The sequence below is a fragment of the Polypterus senegalus genome, chromosome 18 (genome assembly GCF_016835505.1).
Source record: "Polypterus senegalus isolate Bchr_013 chromosome 18, ASM1683550v1, whole genome shotgun sequence".
Taxonomy (NCBI): Eukaryota; Metazoa; Chordata; class Cladistia; order Polypteriformes; family Polypteridae; genus Polypterus; species Polypterus senegalus.
In genome coordinates, this window is record NC_053171.1 from 87,106,608 (window position 1) to 87,129,990 (window position 23,383).

Below are 23,383 nucleotides of genomic sequence, written 5' to 3' on the forward strand. Positions count from 1 at the left end.
CACCCGGAGAGCTGCCGGGAGAACAGCCGGCACTTCCACCACGCTGGGCCGTGGCCAACGAGGGAATGCCCGGGAGCCACCTGGAGCTCATCCGGGAAAGAATAAAAGGGGCCGTCTCCTTTCATTCGAGGCTAGAGTCGGGTGGAAGAGGACGAGGCAAGAGAGGAGAGTGGAGGCGGCCCGAAGAAAGGCATTAGAGTGACCAGGACTGTGTGTTGGGGTTTGTGCACATTGGACTGGGTCTGAGTGACCATTATTTGTGTAAATAGTTGTAAATAAAATACGTGTGGTGGTGAGTAACAACATGTCTGCCTGTCTGTGTCCGGGCCACGTCCACAATATATATATATTTATCATCAGACCAGAGAATCTTATTTCTCACCATCTCAGAGTCCTTCAGGTGTCTTTTAGAAAACTCCAAGATAGAACTTTTTGGCCTTAATTCTAAGCGGTATGTGTGGAGACAACCAGGCACTGCTCATCACTTGTCCAATACAGTCCCCACAGTGAAACATGGCGGTGGCAGCATCATGCTGTGGGGGTGTTTTTCAGCTGCAGGGACAGGACGACTGGTTGCAATTGAGGGAAAGATGAATGCGGCCAAGTACAGGGATATCCAGGACAAAAACCTTCTCCAGAGTGCTAAGGACCTCAGACTGGGCCGAAGGTTTACCTTCCAACAAGACAATGACCCTAAGCACACAGCTAAAATAACGAAGGAGTGGCTTCACAACAACTCTGTGACTGTTCTTGAATGGCCCAGCCAGAGCCCTGACTTAAACCCAATTGAGCATCTCTGGAGAGACCTAAAATGGCTGTCCACCAACGTTTACCATCCAACCTGACAGAACTGGAGAGGATCTGCAAGGAGGAATGGCAGAGGATCCCCAAATCCAGGTGTATATATCCAGCCTTCATATACTAATTAACCCATCATTCACAGCTCAGTTTAGCATCCTAAAGTAATCAAGTAGTCATTAATTATGTTCTATGCAGAAGTCGTAGTAATAATATCACTGCCACTGTCTTACAGCCCAGTCACATGATATGATTTTTTCCAGTGATTTGTTTACATAATCTTGGCCCATAATCACAGCAGTTATGTAGTCTGACATCCCCACCAGTATCTCAGTCCAACTCACCCCAATGTAGGGGTCGTAGAGGTGGGCTGACATCCAATGAGCGCTCAGCCAGAAGTAGACTACACAGAATGTAACACCAAGACATGAGGAAGGGTGAGTGGACCTTGAAAACAGAAGAGTGGCTCCTCTGTGTGATGTCTCGTGTCTTATGTACCACGACAGAATGGAAAAGAAAACAGAAAGGGCAGAGACTGAAGCAGAGCTCGCTGTACCCGTAAAGCATTTGTACAGCACTGGCTCTGTCAGGTGCCATGTTAACGGGTTTCAGAAAAAGGGTCCAGCATGCCATACTTTGGGAATGTGAAATTGCCTTGGGAAGTCGTCAAAGAATCATTTAATTTGTCCTCCCTTGCAATTTCTATTCTTGATATCCTCAGGCAACCAAAAGGCTTCCAAAAGGCTTTAAAGTGGAGAAGGACAAACAAACTGTGATTGCATTCACTACACTGTTGGCACGCAGACTTATTCTGATAAACTGGAAGAACCCAAACTCTCCTCTTTAAGTCAGTGGGAAACTGATGTGTTATATTATTTGAAATTGGAAAAAATCAAACACTCAGTTAGATGATCCGTACAGACTTTTTTCAAAACATGGCAGGATCTAATCAGTAATATTTTAAAATAATCTCATAAAGCACAGAGAATTGATTAATTTAGGTATACTGTATTTACAAGCCTTAAATTTCACGTTGTTCGGCTTGCTCTTTCTCTCACGGGTGGGGATCGATTTGTTCTTAACTCAATTTTTCTTTTTGTAAAAACTTGATTGATTTGTATAGATTGCAATAAAATGAATTGCAGTCATCAAGTTTGACATCCCCACTGACCAGAAGCTGTGTAATGGGCATCCATTATTACTTGCAAATTCCAACATGTGAGACGTCGTCTCTTTCCGACACCCTGATCAACGAGAATATTTTAAAATACAGAACATTATTTTATTTAATGGAAAACACAAATGGGCATACCTGATATGCCACTCACCCTGTTTCTGTGCTCCCATGATCTGAAAGCTTGTAGAAGAGTAGTGTTCTTGTGTGCTTTTATTATTCTCACAACCTCATTAAAGGATTTCAATTCCTGCTTGACTCTGCTGTGCTTTTCCAAATCGTGAAAGGTCTGATGCACTCCATAATTGTCATTCTTGGTTTTAATATTCAAGTGAAAATAATATTCTCTTAATGAAACCATTTAGTTCCACCATTTAATTGCATCTGATCAGTTCTTGTTCTGTGCTGTCAGGTTCTATTCATGTCTGATTGTCGTCTTTCATTATTTTCATTTTTATACACCATTCTATGTTTTTATTCATTAATATTTTGATTCTGGATTTGTGCACATCATCACGTCACGTGTGGCTAACCGCTGCCATAGCTGAGGGCACTTGAGTCACAACCGCCAACTTATTTAAGAGCGAAAGCCTCAATGAAACCTATAAGAGGGGGTTAAAAAACTTTTTGGGAAAACACTTGAATAAATCAATTTACATATCCTAAAATTCTGAACTATTTCATGGCATAGATTTTGGTTTTGAACCACTTTTTCTTCTTCTTCTTTCGGTTCCTCCCATTAGGTTACCACAGCGGATCATCTTCTTTCATATCGTCCTGTCCTCGTCATCTTGTTCTGTCACCCCCATCACCTGCATGTCCTCCCTCATCACATCCATAAACCTTCTCTTAGGCCTTCCTCTTTTCCTCTTCCCTGGCAGCTCCGTCCTTAACATCCTTCTCTCAATATACCCAGCATCTCTCCTCTGCACATGTCCAAACCAGCAAAGCAAAATGTCATAAATCCAGGAAATCACTCAGCACATTAAATACACAAAAGCACAAGAACTCACCGCTCCTAAGTGCATTTGAAATGAACCACCAGGAACTGTGGGAGACCCTCAGGAATTTATAGGGCAAAGGGCAGTGCTCAGTACTGATTATCTGGGAGTGAGCTACTCAGAGTTGTAAGGGGATATAACTTGATGTGCGTTTTGTGTCTAAACAATCTATGTAAACAAATCGTTTAAACAGAAATGTTTTTCATGTTTTAGTAATAAATGACAAAATGTACACATGAACTATATAATATGTATAACCATCAGCCTAACCAATCAAGGCAGGAACTGGGAGAACTTCTTGGCCATTCTGAGGCGATGGTGGGGATGGTATAAGTCTGCTTGCTGCTTGGGCTTATCGACACATTTAGAAGACAAAAGAGGCTGACGGAGAGGTGCGAAGGGGTTTAAGGTGGGCCGGAATGACGAGTTTTTTCGTTGGTTCTGGTAATTCTAGTGTTAAATGAAATGGAGATAATTATTAAATTTATCCCCTTATAGCAAATAATAACACAACCAAAAACAGCTAAGAATAAACAATCCCTCCCCCGATTCCCTGCTAGGGGTCTCACATAAAACAAAACCAGTAAATGACAACAAGCATGACAAACACTCAAGACAAAGTCCAGAGCACAGTCCAAATGGAGCAGCAGCAGATATGGACTGGAGAGTGGCAAATCGTGTGAACACTTTGCTGGGATGCGGTGAATGGGAGCGCTCCCTCAGATGAAGTTGCTACCAAGCCGTTCACTCACACGATAAAGGCAGGCACAAGACGGACCGTATATCCAACCAGGAACGGTAATCCAAGACAAACCACGGGTAATCCAACAGGAGAAAACAGCAATGGAATAGTCAGAAAAACAACAGCGATCCTCCACCATCTTGCTGATTTCCCCATTTAAATTGCCCGCCTTCTTCCCAGCAACCCCTGTGTCCTCCGCTGACATCCAATAGAGCAACACCCTCGGGGAAGCTGGGATGTGTAGACTTTTACTCCGTTGCACCTCTACAACACTCTGCTGTAAAAATGGTGCCGTCCTTCAAATGAGACATAAAACTGAGGTCTTGACTCTCTGGGCATCCTTCATAAAGAGTAGGGTGTATCTCGATGTTCTGGCTAAATTGCCCACCATGGCCTGGTCATTCTGGCCCCCTAATCATCTCCTGTCTCTAACTGGCTAGCTATCTCTCTCACCCCTTCACCACTTAACAGCTCATGTGTGGTGAGTGTACTGGTGCAGTAATGGCTGCTGTCACATCATCCAGGTGGGTGCTACACATTAGTGGTGGTTGAAGTGGCTCCCCACTCACTAAAAGCACTTTGAGTAGTTAGAAAAGTGCTATATAAATGTAAGTTGTAACAAGGCGCTATATGGGTGCTGACCCAATACAGACTGACACCGTGAGGCACACGTCAAATAAATAAACTTTTTATTTTTCTTCAGCTGGAGGGCACGTCTTTCCCATGTTCCCCACAGGCACAACACAGTCCCAAGTACACCCACCAAAACACACCACACTCTTTCTTCTTCCTCCACCACTCCTCCGTCAAGCTTCGTCCTTCTCCTCCCTACTCTGGCCATTGAGTGGTGGCTACTGGCCCCTTTTATAGTCCACCCTGAAGTGCTCCAGGTGGTTGACTGCTGAGTTCCAGCTGCCCATACGGGCTCAGGAGTACCAGCTGCAGCACCCCATGGTGGCGCCTGCAGGACCCAACAGGGCTTCACCCAACTCCAGTTCCCATGGAGACCAAAGCACCGCTCCAACCAAGGGGGGCGGCCATCTAGCAGCCAGGGGGAGGTATTGCACAGTCCATGGATGCTCCCCCTGAACATATACCGGAGGGGCGTCCGCCACAAAGGAATTACTATTATTCTTTTTGTCAACAATGCAGTGTCACACCACGTGTTAAAATTCCTCTCGTACTCTCAAGAACATGTGAAGTCAGAAGGACCCCGGCTTTACGTTGCGGTCCAACTTGCATCACGTTATGCTGGCCTCATCCCGTTGATTTTATCTACAAAGATGATGCTGTTAAAATAAAATAACAATACATTTTATTTATATAGCGCCTTTCCCATGCTCAAGGCACTTCACAGAGTTTAAGATAGAATGGCAGGGTATACATTATATAGCATTGTACAAACCAGATAAATAAATAAATAAAAAAGATTACGACAGTAAATTCAGAGAAAGCCTAACAGACAACATAATTGATGGTCCAGCACACACACACACACAGGATAAATGAGCATCTTGGCATGGAGGTAAACTGAGAGAAGGGTAATGAAGTCAAGTAGAGCTAAAAGCCTTCCTGAACAGAGGAGTTTTGAGTTGTTTTTTAAAAGAATTCATGGAGTCAGCTGACCTGATTAATTTCGGTAGGTCATTCCAGAGTCTGGGCACTCGCTATACAGCTGAAGGCCCTGCTGTCACCCATGGAGTGTAGATTAGTGTGGGGTACAACAAGATTACCAGAATTGGAGGACCTTAGTGGACAGACAGGCACATAGTAATGGAGAAGGTCACTGATGTAGTTTAGCATTAGGTCGTTTAAGGGCTTTGTAGGTTATTAGTAGGATTTTATATTCGATTCTGTAAGACACAGGGAGCCAGTGAAGATGGAGCAGGATGGGTGTGATGTGCTCGCTGCTGCTGGTTCGAGTGAGGACTCTTGCAGCCGAGTTTTGAATAAGCTGGAGCTGTGATATAAGATTAGAAGGGGCACCTGCCAACAGCGAGTTACAATAATCGATGCGGGATGTGATAAAAGCATGGACAAGTTTCTCAGCGTTAGAAAAGGAGAGGAAAGAGCGAACACGGGATATGTTATGGAGGTGAAAGTAAGAAAGTTTCTTAATGTGGTTTATGTGGGCGGAATAAGAAAGGGAGGAATCAAAAATGACACCAAGATTCTTTACAGTAGAGGCAGGTCTGATGAGATCACCTTCAAGATGGACTGAGAAGGAGCTCATTTTATTAAGTTGCATTTTAGTCCCAATTTGCAGGAGTGCAGTTTTGTTGCAATTTAATTTTAAAGAGTTCTGCTCCATCCAGGTTTTAATTTCACCAAGGCAGGTTGTGAGCTGAGAAAGCTCTGATGAAGTTCCACTTTTAACATTGAAGTAGAGTTGAGTATCATCTGCATAAAAATGATAACCCAGTCCATAGCTACAAATGATATGGCCAAGGGGAAGCATATAAATACAGAAGAGAAGAGGGCCGAGGACAGAGCCCTGAGGAGCTCCTCGTGTGACTGGCACCGAGCTGGATCTGCTGTTGCCAAGACTAACAAACTCTTGCCTATCAGTCAGATAGGACTTGAACCACTGGAGGGCAGTGCCAGAGATACCCAGCATGTTCTCCATTCTGGACAGTAGAATGTCATGTCTGACCTGAGTGTCAAATGCTGCACTGAGGTCTAATAGATGTTGATGAGAAAGCGTTTAGTTAAGGGCAGCATTTGCCAGGGAGGTAGACTTGCAGGGCAGGCAGTCATTGTTTTATTATTTTATTTTGTCTTTTATTTTTTGTTCTCCTCAGTCTTCACGTATGCCCAGATTGATTCACACCATTACTGCACTTATTTATTTAATTGGTTACGTTCCATTGCCTGCTTGTGTGATTAGTAAAGTGCCCTGAGCTGAGAAAGCTCTATGTAAAATATAATCTGATTGATTTTTATAGTGCATATTTGTTGAATTTGTAAATGACCTGCTAGTTTGCATTAATCCTGTCTATTTCATTACCTAGTCTGTCCCCTCAGTCCATTTTAGAAAACTCATGAGATCTGAAAAATAATAAAGTCGCAGTCCTAGGACTATAGGGGGCTCAGCGTAGAAGGGTGTTAGTGGTGAGGTCGGCTGCACCGGGCACAGGATGGGTACTTTCCCTGGATGGGAAGAGCTCTAATAAAGACGTCCTACCTCACTTATACCACGTTAGTTTAACCTAACCAGGGCGCCTAATGCACACACATAGAAAGCCCACATGGACCCCGAGGACATGTGCACAATCCACAGACACAGGAAACTGAAGTGAGGTCTCTGGAGCTCCAAACATCTGCTTCAGCCTTAAATGTGCTCTAAATATCCTGGAAGTTAACAATGTACAACAGGAGCCGAGCAGTTTTCTCTGTTCTGTTCCATATATTTATGTTGCTAATAAGTTTTGGATGGTCTTTAAATTTGAGCAACCGCTGCTTTTGTGAGAACGTCTGCCCAGATATTCCAGCCTGTATCTGTAGATTATGCAACTAAATGGACTGTGTGGGAGAAGTTATACAACCATGTTAGTTACTCTGATGACGCTGAGCAAATTCTTAGTCATAACTCTTTGTTTCAAAGAAACAAAGAGTTCAGCCTGACTTGAAATATGGAGGGGTGACTGTGTAGACACTACAGCTGTGTCGTACTCTTAGAATGGTAGGCATTTGTTGTTTGATAATGTCCTAAACTTCAGCATCCATGTCTCCCAACTGACCAACCTAATGATCCAGGTCAGGGTCACTGAGAGCTAAGGCCTATCCTGGCAACCATGAGCAACACTGGATCTTAGGCCGGCCAATCACATTCAGGCCTACACTGACGCCCACTCCTACCAGGCCAGTTTAGGGTCACCAAGGAACCTGAAAAGCACACAGTTCAGCCCCCCATGATGACTCATTTCTTATTTATATGTTAAGACATTTGGGGGGCTATTTTATGAAAGAGTTTTGTCTCTGTCCTATTTCTTCATTTTGTGAGACAGCTTGAAGAAGCTGCCCTTGTCTCCACAGTATTTTTTATTTGTTCTTTATTTCGCCTTATACAATTTCTCGTATTAGGAATTTGTTAGTGTTCGCACACCCCTTGGAGTGAGCCATTGTACAGCGTCCCTGGAGCAATTACAGGTTAAGGGTCTTGCTCAAGGGCCCAGCAGAGTAGGACAGGGATTCGAACCAGCAACCTTCGGGATACCAGCGCAGATCCTTAGCCGCAGAGCCACCTCTCCGCCCAGTGGTGGTTATACAACGATTATAACGTCATAATCCTGTCCTAGTGGTTGGCAGGCTTTCACAGTGAGCACATTCCTCTACACATTCTTGATTGCCATATCTTAAATCAAACAGGTCCTCTTTGACCCTGAGAATTATGAAATACTGTAAATAGAACAAAAATGCACCAAAATACAATTCAGTGGTCTCAGACACATACTTTTAAAAATACTTAACACAATGGAAAAAGGAAGGGCCTAACTTATGACCTATTTTGTGCATTTGTCACAGTGAATGGCTTTAGGTTTTTAGACACACTGTACGATTAGGTAAAGGTCAGGTCAGGTTGGGGAGCATACATTGGTACAGGGCGTTGTTGCCCTCACCACACGATGAAACAGCTCGGGATCCTGGTTGGCAACACCCAATGTGGATACGCAGTCCATTCCCACCCTCTAGAAATGACCACCTACTGTATCTGCCGCACAGCCAGGTGTTACGTGTGTGCCCCCTTGGTCTGCTCCAGCCACTCGGGTCCTCAACAATGAGGATCACCCTTGGGTAATCATGCCACGTGACCGTAGTGCTGTAAGTCATGTGCCTCTTTCGGGACTCCATGAGCAACACTAAGTCCAACCAGCGGTACCCAAGGATTCTCTGAAGAGACACAGGAGTCCAGTCTTCATCCCAGGTCACTGGATAGCGTCCATGTCTCGCAACCATGTAGCAAGACAGGAAGCACCAGGACTCTAAAGACTTGGACCTTCGTCCTTTTGCTGAGATATCGGGAGCACCACACACCCCTTTCCACTGACCTCCTGACCCCCCCATGCTCTCCCAATCCGTCTCCTGACTTCATAGGAAGAGTCACCGGAGACACGAATGTCACTGCTGAGGTCAGTAAACCTCTCAGCGTGGTCGACACTCTCTCCACAAACAGACACACTGCTGATGGCTGTGCCCAAGGTAAAGGGAACCCAAGTAAACACATAACTCCATTTTTAAATTGCTACTTATTTGATTTAATATATCCAACACTTGTATTGCCCCCATGAAAAGGTAATTGGCCCCTTAGCTACTCTTTTAAATAGCTGACCAAAGTTTAATGATTATTAAACTCCGCTGACTGAACACAGCCAGCCCTGTTAAATCGAAACCTCGCCGTATACTGACCCTCACCATGAGAGTCAAGTGGTCACCAAAAGGTTTGTAGAAGAACGCAACTCCTCAATCACAGCAGATTAAAGGAAAAAGGTGCTGAAACGTACCAATTGGTAAAGCCCTGGGACCCCACCACACCACAGCGTGAGCCGCTAACTCCAAATTCAACATTCAGAACTGGGGGGAATCTTCCCAGGAAAGTCCGGCCTGCCTGCCAAAACTACCCCAGGGGCACAGTGCTGACTTATTCATGAAATCGCAGAAGATCCCAGAAGAGCAAGTATAGTACTTATGGCCTGACTAGCCTCACCAAAGGTCAGTGTCGATGACTCCATGATGAGAAAGAGACCTGAGTGAAAAGAAGGCAAAAATCACACTGCTGGTCTCACATTTGCAAAGAAACATCTGAATGATCCCCAAGCCACCTGAAATAAGACCCTGTATATAGACGAGTCAAAAGAAGAACTCGTTGGATGACACACGTCCCACTGTGTCAAGCGTCTCGAGCGTGGAGAAGGTGCTATATAAATAAAAGGTAATATCCATCCATCCATCCATCCATTATCCAACCTGCTATATCCTAGCTACAGGGTCACGGGGGTCTGCTGGAGCCAATCCCAGCCAACACAGGGTGCAAGGCAGGAAACAAACCCTGAGCAGGGTGCACACACACACACACATACACACACCAGGGACAATTTAGGATCACCAATGCACCAAACCTGCATGTCTTTGGACTGTGGGAGGAAACACACGCAGACATGGGGAGAACATGCAAACTCCACGCAGGGAGGACCCTGAGGAAGCGAACCCAGGTCTCTTTACTGCGAGGCAGCAGCGCTACCCACTGCGCCACCGTGCCGCCCAAAATGTAATATTATTATAGGTGTAAGAACATCAGAACTGCAGTAAAGCATAGGGGGCGCTAGCGTGATGATGTGGGGATGCCTTGCTGCCTCAGGACCAGGATGACTGCTTCATCTGTCTGTGACCTGAAGCTGAAGCATCATTGGAAGGTGCAGCAGGACGATGAGCCAAAACACAAAAACACACTCAGAGGAGGCCAGACTGAAGAGCTGTGAATGAGCGGTTGACATCCGCAGGCCTCCCAGTGCCTTTGGATTGAAGCAGTTCTGCAAAGACGAGCGACGCGAAAGAAAGACTGAGAGGGTTTAGTGCTTCTAAATGTTCTGCAACAATGGGGGGGATTATTTTTTCACACGGGTCACAGGGACGTTGAGTAACTTTATTCTTTGAATAAAGAAAGTAATGACTGAAAAACTGTAATGTTGCATTTTGTGCAAATGTCATTGTGCAAAATATGCAAAAATGGAGGAAGTTGGCACATACAGTACTTATTGGCAGCACTGTGGCATCATGATAGCAGCAGTATGGGTATCTGGCTGCCTAGTAATCAGGGCCTCCCCCTGTCACTACAGAAATGGCCGTTGTAGTGCCCGGTCTGGCTTTTCTCACTTGGCAGCACTGTATGACCATCCACTGCCTGGCAGGGCATTGCCGCCTCGGTAACACTTAATGTGCCTCTTATGGCTACAGCATTGTTTAGTCTCAGATCTGTCTGTGCCGTCCTTTGTTAGTTAGCGGCTCCTGAGTCATGGACTTGCTGCTCAGTTTGTGATTGCGTTCTTCCATCCGACAAGCTGCTAGTTGTGATGCAGACCCTGCATGTGTGCTTGTAGTATTTGGGTGTGAGTGCAGGTGTTCTAAAGTGGAGCACATCAGACTTCAAATGTCACCTTGTCCCCTAACTAACAAACAAATTATAACAAATGGCACTGCTTGGAGACGCATCAGTAAACTACTGTGATATTGGCTCTTGGTTGGCGCCGACCCGACACAGACTGACAGCAGAGGCACGTGTTAAACAAACAAAAAAGATTTCTTTTTTCTTCACCTGTGGGGCACAACACAGTCCCAAAACACACTCTTTGTCCTCCTCCTCCTCCCAGGGCAGCTTCGTCCTCCTCCTTCTAATTCTTCTGCCCTGAGTAGTGGCTGCAGGCTCCTCTTATATCCCACCCGGAAGTGCTGCAGGTGCTCGTTGTCCTACTTCTGGCCGCGCTCCTGCCCAGACGGGCTCATTAAGCTCAATGCAGCTCCCCCTGGCGGAGGCCACGGAGCCCAACCAGGATGAGCTCTGGTGTTGCATGAAAGTGGCCCCGACGCAACCCAGGGGGGCTGCCAACAAAGGTTCTGAGGGACATAGCATTACTGCTCCCCTGAATCTAGTGACAAAGGGACGTCCCGGCCGTCCGCCACACTGCCCAGGATGAAATGTTAGAAAGTAGCTTCCTTGTTTTGCAGTGTGTGATGCTGGTGACCTTTTAAATTATTTTGACATTTTGGCAAACTGTGAGTGGATAAAAAAAAAAAATGGAGTGAACGTGACAAAGAACATCATCGGTGACACAGTGGCACAGTAGTTAGCTGCTGTCTGCATGGACTTTACTCTTTTTCTCAGTCTCTGTGGGGTGTTTCCTTGTGACGACAGTCTTAATCCCCGATCCTTAAAGACCACCGCATTAGGCTCACTGCCCATTCCCAATTATCCCAGTTTGAAAGTGCATGAGGGCGCACTGCTGCCTTGCACCTGACGTCACTAGGACCGGCTCAGGGCCCCTCACAATCTGAATCAGATTAAGCGCTTGGATGTGAGAATGTGACATTTGATACGTGCACCATGCTACTCAGATTTGAAGTAAACGGGCGGTGCCGATGGATGAATGGCTGCGTGGTACACAGCAAGTGCATCACCAGCCATAATTCATTTCACAATTGGAGTATACGAGACACGCTGACACGTGGAGGCACACCGGTCTGTGGAGAGTCCTGGGAAAGAAATGACACAGACTATTTGAAAGTACACTTACACTAATATCATCGTATTTAAGGAAGATTTAAAAATGAAAAACGTAAACTATTAGCTTCAGTCCATACTGAGCTTTCCTAAGGCAGCAAGTTGACAGATAAAGGTGAGAATTTATGAAAAAACGTTTGCAGAAACGGGCGTGTTCAGTGTGCAGAGGGGGCTGCCTGATGTGGTAGAAGAAGTCAAATCACGAGGACTCTCCTGGAAAAAACTGCAGCTATTCAAAACACACCTGTACGTTGCCATGCCATAATAAGCAGACCGTGACATCTGGCATTCAGAATCAAAGCCCTCTTAACTTCTAAATTCCTCCCATTTTGTAAGATGTGGAGTTTTACCAAAGGTGACGACTCCATTTTCTTCCTTTTGAAGTCCGCCTCATCATACTAATCAGTTCCAGGAGCCATACTTGACTGTATGTTATGCTGTATATTTAGGGATGGAATGCTGTAAGCCGATCTCTTTGCCGTAACTATAGTAACCTCAAAAACAACAGCTAGGGGGTAGACGTGCTTGGGTGCCGAGTGAGCTCATGTTTGTAGGGTCAGCTCAGTCTTTTTAGCTCAGTGCTTTCAGAAACTGTATGCATGCTGCAACGGTCTGTTGGTGGAATGTTTTTCATTTTTCAATTTCAAATCTAATAAATGTGAAACTCCACATGGACACGGCGCCCGGTCTCTGTTTGCACATTCTCTCCCTGTGTGTCTGCATGGGGTTTTCCTCCCACGGCCTCAAGTATGTGCAGGTTGGGTCAACAGGCAATTCTCAGTGTGAATGGGAGTGTGTGCCCCCCGTTCTTATATCCAGAGCTGCCAGGATACCCTCTGGCCACCATGACCCTGAGCTAGATTAAGCAGTTTTTGTGAATATTATACTAAAATTGTTGTTGTGGTGAGAAATTTTGTGTACAAGTTGAGAAAAGCCAAGCAAAATGATCCCTTTTATTGGCTAACTAAAACGATTACAATATGCAGCTTTCGAGGCAACTCAGGCCCCTTCTTCAGGCGAGACGTAATACAGAAACTGAAGTTCCCTGTGTTTATATCCAACTAGGACAAGAAACAACATTAGTAAATCTTTAAATGAAAAATCTTAAATGTCAAAAATGAATAGGCTCGTTCAGGCTAAGATTAATTTAACAAGAGAGAGAAGAACAATGTATGGTCAAGATCTTTGGCTAAGATAACTGTCCAACAAAGTCTTTTGAAGTTTCTAATAAGTTTTTCAAAACAATGTGGATCTGTAGTCAGGTTATCCATATCAGTCTGAGAGATGCAAACAATCCTTATATTTGGCCATAAGACCCATGTCTTTATTCAAGCCATGTTGTAATGTGTGAAATCTTAGCATAAGTTTAACTTCCCATTCTTTTCTCTCTTGTTGTGTTCTGAAGTTGCCCATAAGCCCTGTCACTTTAAAGTCCCTCTCAAAGTGTCCATGACTGTTGAAGTGGGCCACTACAGGAACATCTGTATTGCTACGTTTAATGATAGATAGATAGATAGATAGGTAGATAGATAGATAGATAGATACTTTATTAATCCCAAGGGGAAATTCACATAATACAGCAGCAGTATACTGATACAAAAAAACAATATTAAATTAAAGAGTAATAAAAATGCATGTAAAAACGGATAATAACTTTGAGTAATGTTAGCATTTACTCCCCCGGGTGGAATTGAAGAGTCGCATAGTGTGTGGGAGGAACGATCTCCTCAGTCTGTCAGTGGAGCAGGACGGTGACAAATGTCTGTCACTGAAGCTACTCCTCTGCCTGGAGATGACACTGTTAAGTGGATGCCGTGGATCTGACAGGAGTTTGCTTAGCGCCAGTCACTCTGCCACAGATGTCAAACTGTCCGGCTCCGTGCCTACAATAGAGCCTGCCTTCCTCACCAGTTTGTCCAGGCGTGAGACATCCTTCTTCTTTATGCTGCCTCCCCAGCACACCACCGTGTAGAAGAGGACACTCGCCACAACCGTCTGGTAGAACATCTACAGCATCTTATTGCAGATGTTGAAAGATGCCAACCTTCTAAGAAAGTATACAGTAATCCCTTGCTATATCGCGCTTCGACTTTTGCAGCTTCACTCTATCGCAGATTTTATATGTAAGCATAACTAAATATATAACACAGATTTTCCGCTGCTTCGCGGGTTCTGCGGACAATGGGTCTTTTTAGTTCCTGCACATGCTTCCTCAGTTGGTTTGCCCAGTTGATTTCATACAAGGAACACTATTGGCGGATGACTGAAAAGCTAACCAATCAGAGCACGCAGTTAAGTTCTCCTGACTGAGAAGCTAACCAATCAGAGCACGCAGTTAAGTTCCTGCGTGCTGAATGCAGTGTTAACCAGGAAGTCTCGTCTCGCTCATTCAGCATCAACGTGTTTCGCTGTGTAAAGAGTTAACTTTTGCGCTCTTTTGTGGTTATCTTTGTGCATAGTCAAGCCCTTCATTATGGCTCCAAAACGATCTGCTACTGCTTCAGGGCCGTGCCCAGCAAATGGAAGATGTTAACAATTGCCGAAAAGGTAAATGTTTTGGATTTGTTGAAGGAAGGGAAAATCTACACCGCTGCAGGACGCCATTACAGCATCAATGAGGCTACGATTCTTTTTATTTAAAAAGTAGGAAAGGAATATAAGATCTACGGCTGCAGTGTCCTTTTAACCAGGGTGCAAAACGAGATGTAAGTGGACGTAATAAGGCAGTAGTCTGGACGGAATCTGCTTTAGGGATTTGGATTGAAGAAGAATAACGCGGCAGTGCTACACAGTTGCTCCTTTAGAAGGGCTGTAACGCTCTCCTTTGTTGTGCAGTAAAATTAAACTCATTGTTATCGGACAAGTCATCGTGTCATTGTTGGTGAGTAACCATAATTAATTTTCTACTTACAGTACTTAGTACATGTACGTGTCACGCTTAGTGTCACTGTACACACATTTACTGTATACTGTTTTTCTTGCATTGTACGTATTTATTGCTGGTGGCCTGTCTGTCGTAATGGCTGTAACATATGTGATATCGGAGACACTCGATATCTTTAAAATAATATTTAGGTTTTACTGTATATAAACAGTGTGTTTACATACATAATTTCAATGAATCTTACCGAATATCTAAGAGAATACAAAGGGATTATGCTGTATAACTGTGAGGGGAATATTTATAAACAGTGTGGGAGAGTTTATAAGGGCTTAAAATATATAAAAAAAAAATACAAACATATGGTTTCTACTTCGCGGATTTTCACCTATCGTGGGGGGGGGGTCTGGAACGCAACCCCCGCGATTGAGGAGGGATTACTGTAGTCGGCTCTGACCTTTCTTACACAGAGCATCAGTATTGGCAGTCCAGTCCAATTTGTCATCCAGCTGCACTCCCAGATATTTATAGGTCTGTACCCTCTGCACAGTCACCTCTGATCATCACGGGGTCCATAAGGGGCCTGGGCCTCCTAAAATCCACCACCAGTTCCTTGGTCTTGCTGGTGTTCAGGTGTAAGTGGTTTGAGTCGCACCATTTAACAAAGTTGTGGAACCAACCTGTGTAAGTTCATTCTCTGGTGGAGTGTTTGTCCAGTTTCTTCCACATAGAGTGCAGTGTCAGGACATTTCATGCAGAGAATTAGGTAGACCACATTAGATGATCTGCAGGAAAATGATCCCTTTATGCGATGTTCAAGTCGACAGTTTGGTATAACTGTACGGTCTGTATTATAAGTGTGAGCACACGTTTTACATCTTTTCTGTAGGCAGGGAGATGTGCCATTTCCTGTTGGTTCACTTAGAGCGCTTCGGACAATTAGTTGCTGCAGGTTTGGTGGTTGTCTGTATACCAGGAGGGGTGGTTCAGGATATACAGTGTTTTTCAATGTTTGGTCATTGTTTAGCATTGGGTGAAGTTCTTTTATAATTTTTCGAAGTGTTTCAAGATGTGAGTTGTAGGTGACAACAAGGGGGATGCGGTTCTTGTTGTCCTTGTTTTTATATTCCAGAAGGTTGTCTCTGGGTATGGCAGTAGATCTTCTTATTTGAGTGTCTGTTGTTTTGTATCATCTCATCTGATGAAATCTTGTCTGAGCTCCTGCAGTTGTTTATCCTGGTCTGTCGGATCTCAGCAAATACGATTGTACCGTATTGCTTGGGTGAAAATAATGGAGCGCCTTATATGCTTGGGGTGGAAGCTATCACTTCTTAGGTAGGTCTGTCTGTCTGTCGGTTTGTGAAAAACAGAAGTTACAAGGGTGTTGTTTTTCAGTTGAAAGGTGGTATCAAGGAAGCTGACTTCTGTTTTTGAGTAATTCCGCTTCAGCTTTATGTTGGGGTGAAAAGAATTATATTCATTATGAAAATGGAGGAGGTCCTTCTCACTGGCAGTCCAGATTATGAAGATGTCATCTATGTAACGGACATACAACATTGATTTAACGATGAACATTGACATGAAATCTTCCTCCAATTTTGCCATAAATAGGTTTGCATAGTGAAGTGCAAACCGACAGCCCATTGCAGTCCCCATGCATGTAGCATTCTTGTCCAAAAGAGAATAGATTATGTGTCAGAGTGAATTTTATGTGTGAAATTTCCCCTTAACAAGTTTCCAGCTGTGTCCTTGTGTTCTTGATGAACTCGTCCTCTTTAATAAAAGTGTGTGTGTGTGCGTCCAGGTGTCCGTGTGTGTGTGTCTTCAGGTGAAGTGCGCATGCGCGGGGCCACATGGCACGTGTTCAGTCTCTTCCTGTGCATTTCCTGTTTGTGCAGAGAGAGAGAGACACACACACACACACACACACACGCAGGCGCGCGCAAGACAGACACACACACACAGAGGCACGTGCGAGAGAGACAGACAGACATACACACACACACACACAGGCGAGAGAGACACATACAGACATAGAGGTGCCCGCTTAAGAGAGAGACACACACACACACACGCGCGCGCAAGAGAGACAGACACACACACAGGCGCACGCGTTCCATTGTTGCAATGTTACTTTTCTAGGTTGTTTATTAAATTACAGATTTTTCAAATGTTCCTTTTTTGCCTGTGCTTAAAACTCATTAAAAAAAGTGTTTTTAGCGAGCAGGTCGTAACGCTATAGCACGACCTCTTACAAACTTAGTTTTCCCTGTTGTTTAAGGTTTTCTCAGTGTTATTCAATATTTTTACATTTAGTTTACTATTACGCTGTGCATTCAATGGCTTAATTAACTATATTTGACCAGTTCGTACGGTCTGGAATGGATTAATTGTATTTACATACATTCCTATGGGGGAAATTACTTTGGTTCACGATCAAATCGGTTTACAACCAGAGTTTTAGAACGAATTATGGTCGTGAACCGAGTTTCCACTATATTACTGTCCGACAAAATTACAGGCATTTTACGGAAATACAAACCAGTATTACTGAGAGAGAAAATTAAAGGCACACAATACAGTGACGCATATTACAGCCACATACAAGGTCCCTTGCTATTTAATATAGACTGTTCATACAAATGTTTATGCACTGCTGTTCTAGCGCCCGTTATTGTAACGGGCTTAATGTCTAGTTTTAAAATACAAGTCTCGATCCACTGTGCTAATTCCCTTCATAATTTTAAACACTTCAATCACGTCACCTCTTAATCTTCTTTTGCTTAAACTGTAAAGGCTCAGCTCTTTTAATCTTTCCCCATAACTCATCCCCTGTAGTCCTGGAATCAGCCCAGTCGCTCTTCTCTGGACCTTCTCTAGCGCTGCTATGTCCTTTTTGTAGCCTGGAGACCAAAACTGCACACAGGACTCAAGATGAGGTCTTACTAGTGTGTTATAAAGGTTGAGCAGAACCTCCTGTGACTTGTACTCCACAAGTCAAGGCGCTATATAACCTGACATTCTGTTAGCCTTCTTAATGGCTTCTGAACACTGTCAGGAAGTCGCTAGCTTAGAGTCCACTATGACTCCTAAATCCTTCTCATAAGGATTCTCAGACCTCCAATTGTGTATTCAAACCTAACATTTTTATTTCCTACTTATAATATTTTATATTTACTGATATTAAATGAGGTGGCGCAGTGGTAGCGCTGCTGCCTCGCAGTTAGGAGACCCAGGTTCACTTCCCAGGTCCTCCCTGCGTGGAGTTTGCATGTCCTCCCTGTGTCTGCGTGGGTTTCTTCCCACAGTCCATAGACATGCAGGTTAGGTGGACTGGCGATTCTAAATTGTCCCTAGTGTGTGGGTGAGTGTGCAGATGTGCACTATTGTTATTCAGCCACCGCCACCCAAATCCCACGTATGAAGGCCTAGCAGAGCTCGTCACACAGTGGGCAGCACTTCACTCCTCCCAACATACAGTAAGCAGCTGTCGTTTCTAGTGGTACTGCTGGAGCAGATCACAGATCCCACTTAAGATGAATGTTTAGTGGTGTCAAGAATGTTACCCAAACTTCCCAGGCTTGTGACGACAGCTCTGCAGAATTCTTTTCATCCACAAGTGCAGCAGAACGTGTCCTACAACAGTGGTGTCCAGCTCCAGTCCTAGAGGACCACCGTGGCTGCAGGTTTTCATTCTAAACCCTTTTTAAATTGAGTGCCCTGTTTGTGCTGCTCATTAACGTCTTGTGAATTCATTTTAATTAAATTGCTTTTTTAAGATTTGTTCCTCTGAATTTCTTCGCCATTCCTCTGAGCTGCTTACTTGCTTTCGTTAAATGGCACCCAAACAGAAATGAAACGTAGAGTGAGGGAGCCAACAGAAGACCAGCTAAGTCAGGGCCTCAAACTCCAATTTCATTCCAGCCAGCTGCTTAATGAGGTGCCGATTCCTGTCGTTAATTAAATTTGTTCTTTAATTCTGTGGCTTGTTGCTGCTCTCGTGGTGCATTAGCAGACATTTCTGTAATTGTTGATTTTCTCTTTTCTGTTAAAATGTTTTGATGACCTGAGCAGATTAACATTCCTGAGACCTTCACCTTTCTTTATTTTTAGATATTGTGTGACGGACACCAGTTGTTTCGGCTCATTTTGTATCTCATTATTGTTTGGCTGCTAATTAAGGAGAAAGAAACAATTAAAGGGTCCGAGTCTTCAAGAGCAAATCAATTAAAATGAATTCAAAAGACATTAATTAACAGAAAAAACAGGTCACTCATTAAGAAAAGGTGTTAGAATGAAAACCTGCAGCCACTGCGGCCCCCCAGGACTGGAGTTGGGCACCCCTGTCCTACAAGATCATTCAAAAGAAGAGTCATCTAATAAAGCTTTAAAGATCTTGGTCAAAAAAAACCAAAATTGTCTGCTAACGTCTCGGGCCTTCGTGCCCTCAGTTCTTGTGCTTAGGTGTGGCAGGTTTGCACCTTACAAAGCCCTGCATGACCTTAGGACACGGGTGTCGAACTCCAGGCCTGGAGGGCCGCAGTAGGTGCAGGTTTTCATCCAGTTTTTGCTGCTAATTAACTTCCTTTGCTTTAGTTTTGATTAACTTAACTCCGGCCCCTTAGTTGTCTCTTTTTTAATAATGAGACACAAAAGGAGCTGCCACACGACTAGCTCACCTGTGCCCGTCACACAATATCTGAAAATAAAGAAAGGTGAAGGTCTCAGTGAGGCTGATCTCTCAGGTCACCAAAACATTTTGACGGAAAGAAAGTCAACAGTTTTGGAAATGTCTGCTGTGGCAGAATGAGAGCAGCAACAGACCACAAAATTAAATAAAAGGTTTAGTTAATTAACAGAGAGAATCAGCTTCTCATTAATAGGATTGGTTGGAGTTTGAACTCCCAGTTTAGCTGCTCATCTGTTGGCTCGTTTCACGTCTCATTTCTGTTTGGCTGCCATTTCATGAAGAAACGAATCAATTCAGGAGGACTGAATCCTTAAAAACAGGGCTATTAAAAATGAAGGGAAAAGGAGTTCATCAGCAGTGAAAACTGGTCACTGATTAGGAAAAAGGGTGAGAATGAAAACCTGCAGCCACTGCGGCCCTCCAGGCCTGGAGTTTGACACCCTGTCTTAGGATGTAGTCGAGCTAGTCAGAGATCAAATCAGTTTTCGGTTTGTCCACCTGGCATCTGGTGATCAATTGTGTTGTTAAAATGCTTTAGTGGAGAACAAGAAAACAAGCACCATTCTGTATAAGCACCAGCGGCCGGCCGTGGATGAAGTGCCATGTAACGCGAGTGTTCATAACAATAATTACAAAGCCCTGCCAGACCTTAAAACCTGTAGCCATGGTGCTCCTCCAGGACTGGAGTTGGCGACCCCTGCTGTAGAGGACCTCCAGAGCACCTGGGAGTGATTCCAGGTAATACTGATGAGCCACCTGAATAAGAGGAGCCGCCTCACTCCATTGGATAACCAGAGTCGGGAGGAAGAAGACAAAGCCTGAGGAGGAGTGGAGCAGCCGATGGACTGGCAGCCAGAGTGTGGTGTGGTGATTTGTGCAGGGGGGGGGGCATCTGTCCCTGGGCGCAGCATCCAAGTGGCGCCAAATTGATGTTAAATTGCCTTCCCCGTTGCATTTTGGCAAACAGGAGGGGGCGAGAAATCTTCAGTTGTCCCCGGACGCTGAAAACCTAAGCTACGCCTCTGGATTTGTGCTCACGTTAAAAGCGGGTGTTGAGTTTGCACCTGTGTCCTGCCTGCAGATGGTTTAATCATTATTAAACTATTATTATTATTTATTATAATTATTCTTTTTGTTTTTCTCTTGTACTGCAGGGAGGTTGACCGGGATTCTGATGGCCATGTGAGCTTCAAGGATTTTGAATTCATCTTAAGCTACGGAGAAGACCAGTAGAGCTGCTGGCCGAGTTTTGTAAATTAAACCATTCTCATAAAGTGTGGTTTGTATTTGCTTCTTCATCAGTGTGACACGCCCTGGGAAGAGTTTCATCGTGTATCGTTTTACCTCCAGAATTACAAGGATTCCAGTGCGCTGATTAGATTTCACGCGTGCAATTCTGCGTGTGAAAGATTATTAAATGCACGCACTACTGGGTTCCGTCCCAAGAAAAGAGAATCGCCCGTATTCAGTGCTGCCATTGAGAGACATTTTTCTTTTGAATCCTATACTGTGTGTAAGTATATGTGCCAAATGTCACTTTTCAGATTGCGCACACAAGAAGAGCATTCATTTGAGATGGACTTTTGTAGCTTTGTGGTTTTTATGGAGATTTAATAACTGTAGTTCATGGCAGGTTTGCTGAATAGCCCTTTTGTTTGAAACCTAAATGAGAAACAACTCCTCTCAGCCCTTGTTCTTAGTTTCAAAGCACTGTAAGGCAATCCTTGTTATTGACTACCTAAATTGAATTTAAAGTTCACGCTTTCTAGACAGCGTTGGAGAGCTCAAAGCTGTTTTAAAACAGTCAATAGAAAGGATCACCTTACATTCCTCGCTCGTGCATCTTTAGAGCAATGCTCAGATCGCCTAAATCCATGAGCCGCACTTGACGAGGGCTACCGATCTGATGAGCTACATTTTAATCATTAAGGTGGCACTCACTTGAGCAGGCAATCTTTTGTCTGAAATGAATCAAACTCTGAACTTGCGCCTCTGTCTTAGCCCAAAGTGTCCAGAAGAAAGCAGAAGTGTTTTGTTGAGACAATCCTGTTGATATTTCGTGGCGTTTCCCAGAGTCCTCTGTACAGTTTGACAAGGCAGACAGGCACGGCCCTTTTTTATGGTTGCCCCATCAAAGCTCGGCTCCTGCACATTGATTTGTGTCCGATTTCATAAACTGGTAATGAATGTGTTCCATTATTATAAAATTGTTTTCAAGCATGTCCCCCTTCAGATAGACGGTTAACTTGCGGAAATGCTTTCAAACATGGACGCCGTCTACTGTACAAAGTGCACCATTAGCGTCGCCTTTGGATTAGCTGCCGGAGATTACTGTACACATGCAATTTTAATTAAGCTTTGCTTTTTTTCCCTTGGCAATGCTTTGCCGGTGTCTGCAGTCGCTCTGGGGATGAATCAGCAGCTGGCACTCCGAGATTGTGCCATGTTTGTGTGTGGCGGCAGCATTACTGTACTCTGAATCCTGAGCTACAGTATGCACTGAGCGCGGCCGTTTCTGTTTTGTTTCTCCTCCGTGATGCTATCTGCGTCTGTCTATGCCAGACTGAAGCGACATTTGCCGTCCTTTACCACACCGTCTAAAACTGTCTGCCCCTTTATGGAAATTAGTGTAAAAACTTCCAGGCATGAAATATCATTAATCAAGGATGGCAGATACAAATGAGAGGCCTTGCTCTCTGCTCTACCTGCTCGCAGATACAAAGCCACATGCGTATGGTGGGGAAAAAAAAAGGAGACGGTGGGGCGCAGAGAGAAGGCCTCATTAGATACGGCACTGCAAGGCCGAACGTTTAGCTGCTGCTTAACTCAAGAAAAACTGGCAACTGCTTTCATACTTGACTCACAATGGAGACCAAGCGAATTAGACGCGTTTTAGATCTTTAGCTCAGTCAATAAATCCCACCGTGGCAGTTGCTTTTTCCATTTTACAATTAGACGCGGAGACGTGGCGCATTTAGTACATGGTAGTATTTGCTTCAAAATGGCTGCTTGTGTGCGGCACTACAGTTATGGTTTGAGAGTCAGCCTCCGCTGGGCTATTAAAAAGAGCTTTTAACGCGGATTTATATTTCAGGCCATGCGAGGGAAAGGTATAAAATAAAGAAGCGAGCCAGCACCACGGTTAGTTATCGTGTGTGTTGTGACAGATAGGGGGCGCTGTCGTCCCCTTTAACCCTCGGACCAGACGCCAGACTCTAGATAAATGTCCAAATATTACATTTATTTGTACAATAATGTGCACAAAGCACCCTCCACTCCACAACACTCATAAATAAACAATTCACTAATCAATACTACAAATCCTCCACACCCAGACGCGTTGTTCCCTTCCTCCCAACTCAGCTCGCCCGTCTGGGATCGCCCACAGTCCTTTATAGTCTTCAACCCAGAAGTGTTTCTCTCTCTCTCTCTGTCCATGTGACTGGCAACACTTCCGGGTCAGATAAAAACTCCTTTTCTTCAACCCGGAAGAACGTCATTTCCTCTGTCCACGTGACTGGGACGTACTTCCAGGCTGTAGGGAAAATAATCGTTGATCCTCCCTGCAGCGTCCTCTAGCGGCCCCCATGGTATCCAGCAGGGCTGTGGATAAAAACTCCATTGTCCAGGATTCCCTGTTGGCATTCGGGGCACCTCCATGCTGCAAGGAGGGCTCCATCTGGCGGCCTGGGGGTATTGGCTGGGATGAATATACCACAGTGTGTAGAAAGAGTCGTGCAAATTGTAAGGCTCCACAAAGCGGGACAAAACTAAAAATCAGGTGGAACCCAACAAGTCCTACACATACGGTACCCTAAATCTACT

At 44.4% G+C, this 23,383-nt stretch overlaps 1 protein-coding gene across 2 annotated transcripts in view; it reads left to right on the top strand.

Annotated features, from left to right (window-relative positions):
* efcab11 (EF-hand calcium binding domain 11) overlaps positions 1–21,138 on the top strand; it is a 347,705-nt gene extending 326,567 nt beyond the window's left edge. For both annotated transcript variants that reach the window (XM_039741565.1, XM_039741567.1), the window contains one exon: positions 20,713–21,138. In XM_039741565.1, coding sequence (XP_039597499.1) covers positions 20,713–20,791 — 79 coding nt within the window. In that variant the 3' untranslated portion in view covers positions 20,792–21,138. The remainder of the gene's footprint in view (positions 1–20,712) is intronic.
* The last annotated feature ends 2,245 nt before the right edge of the window (positions 21,139–23,383 follow it).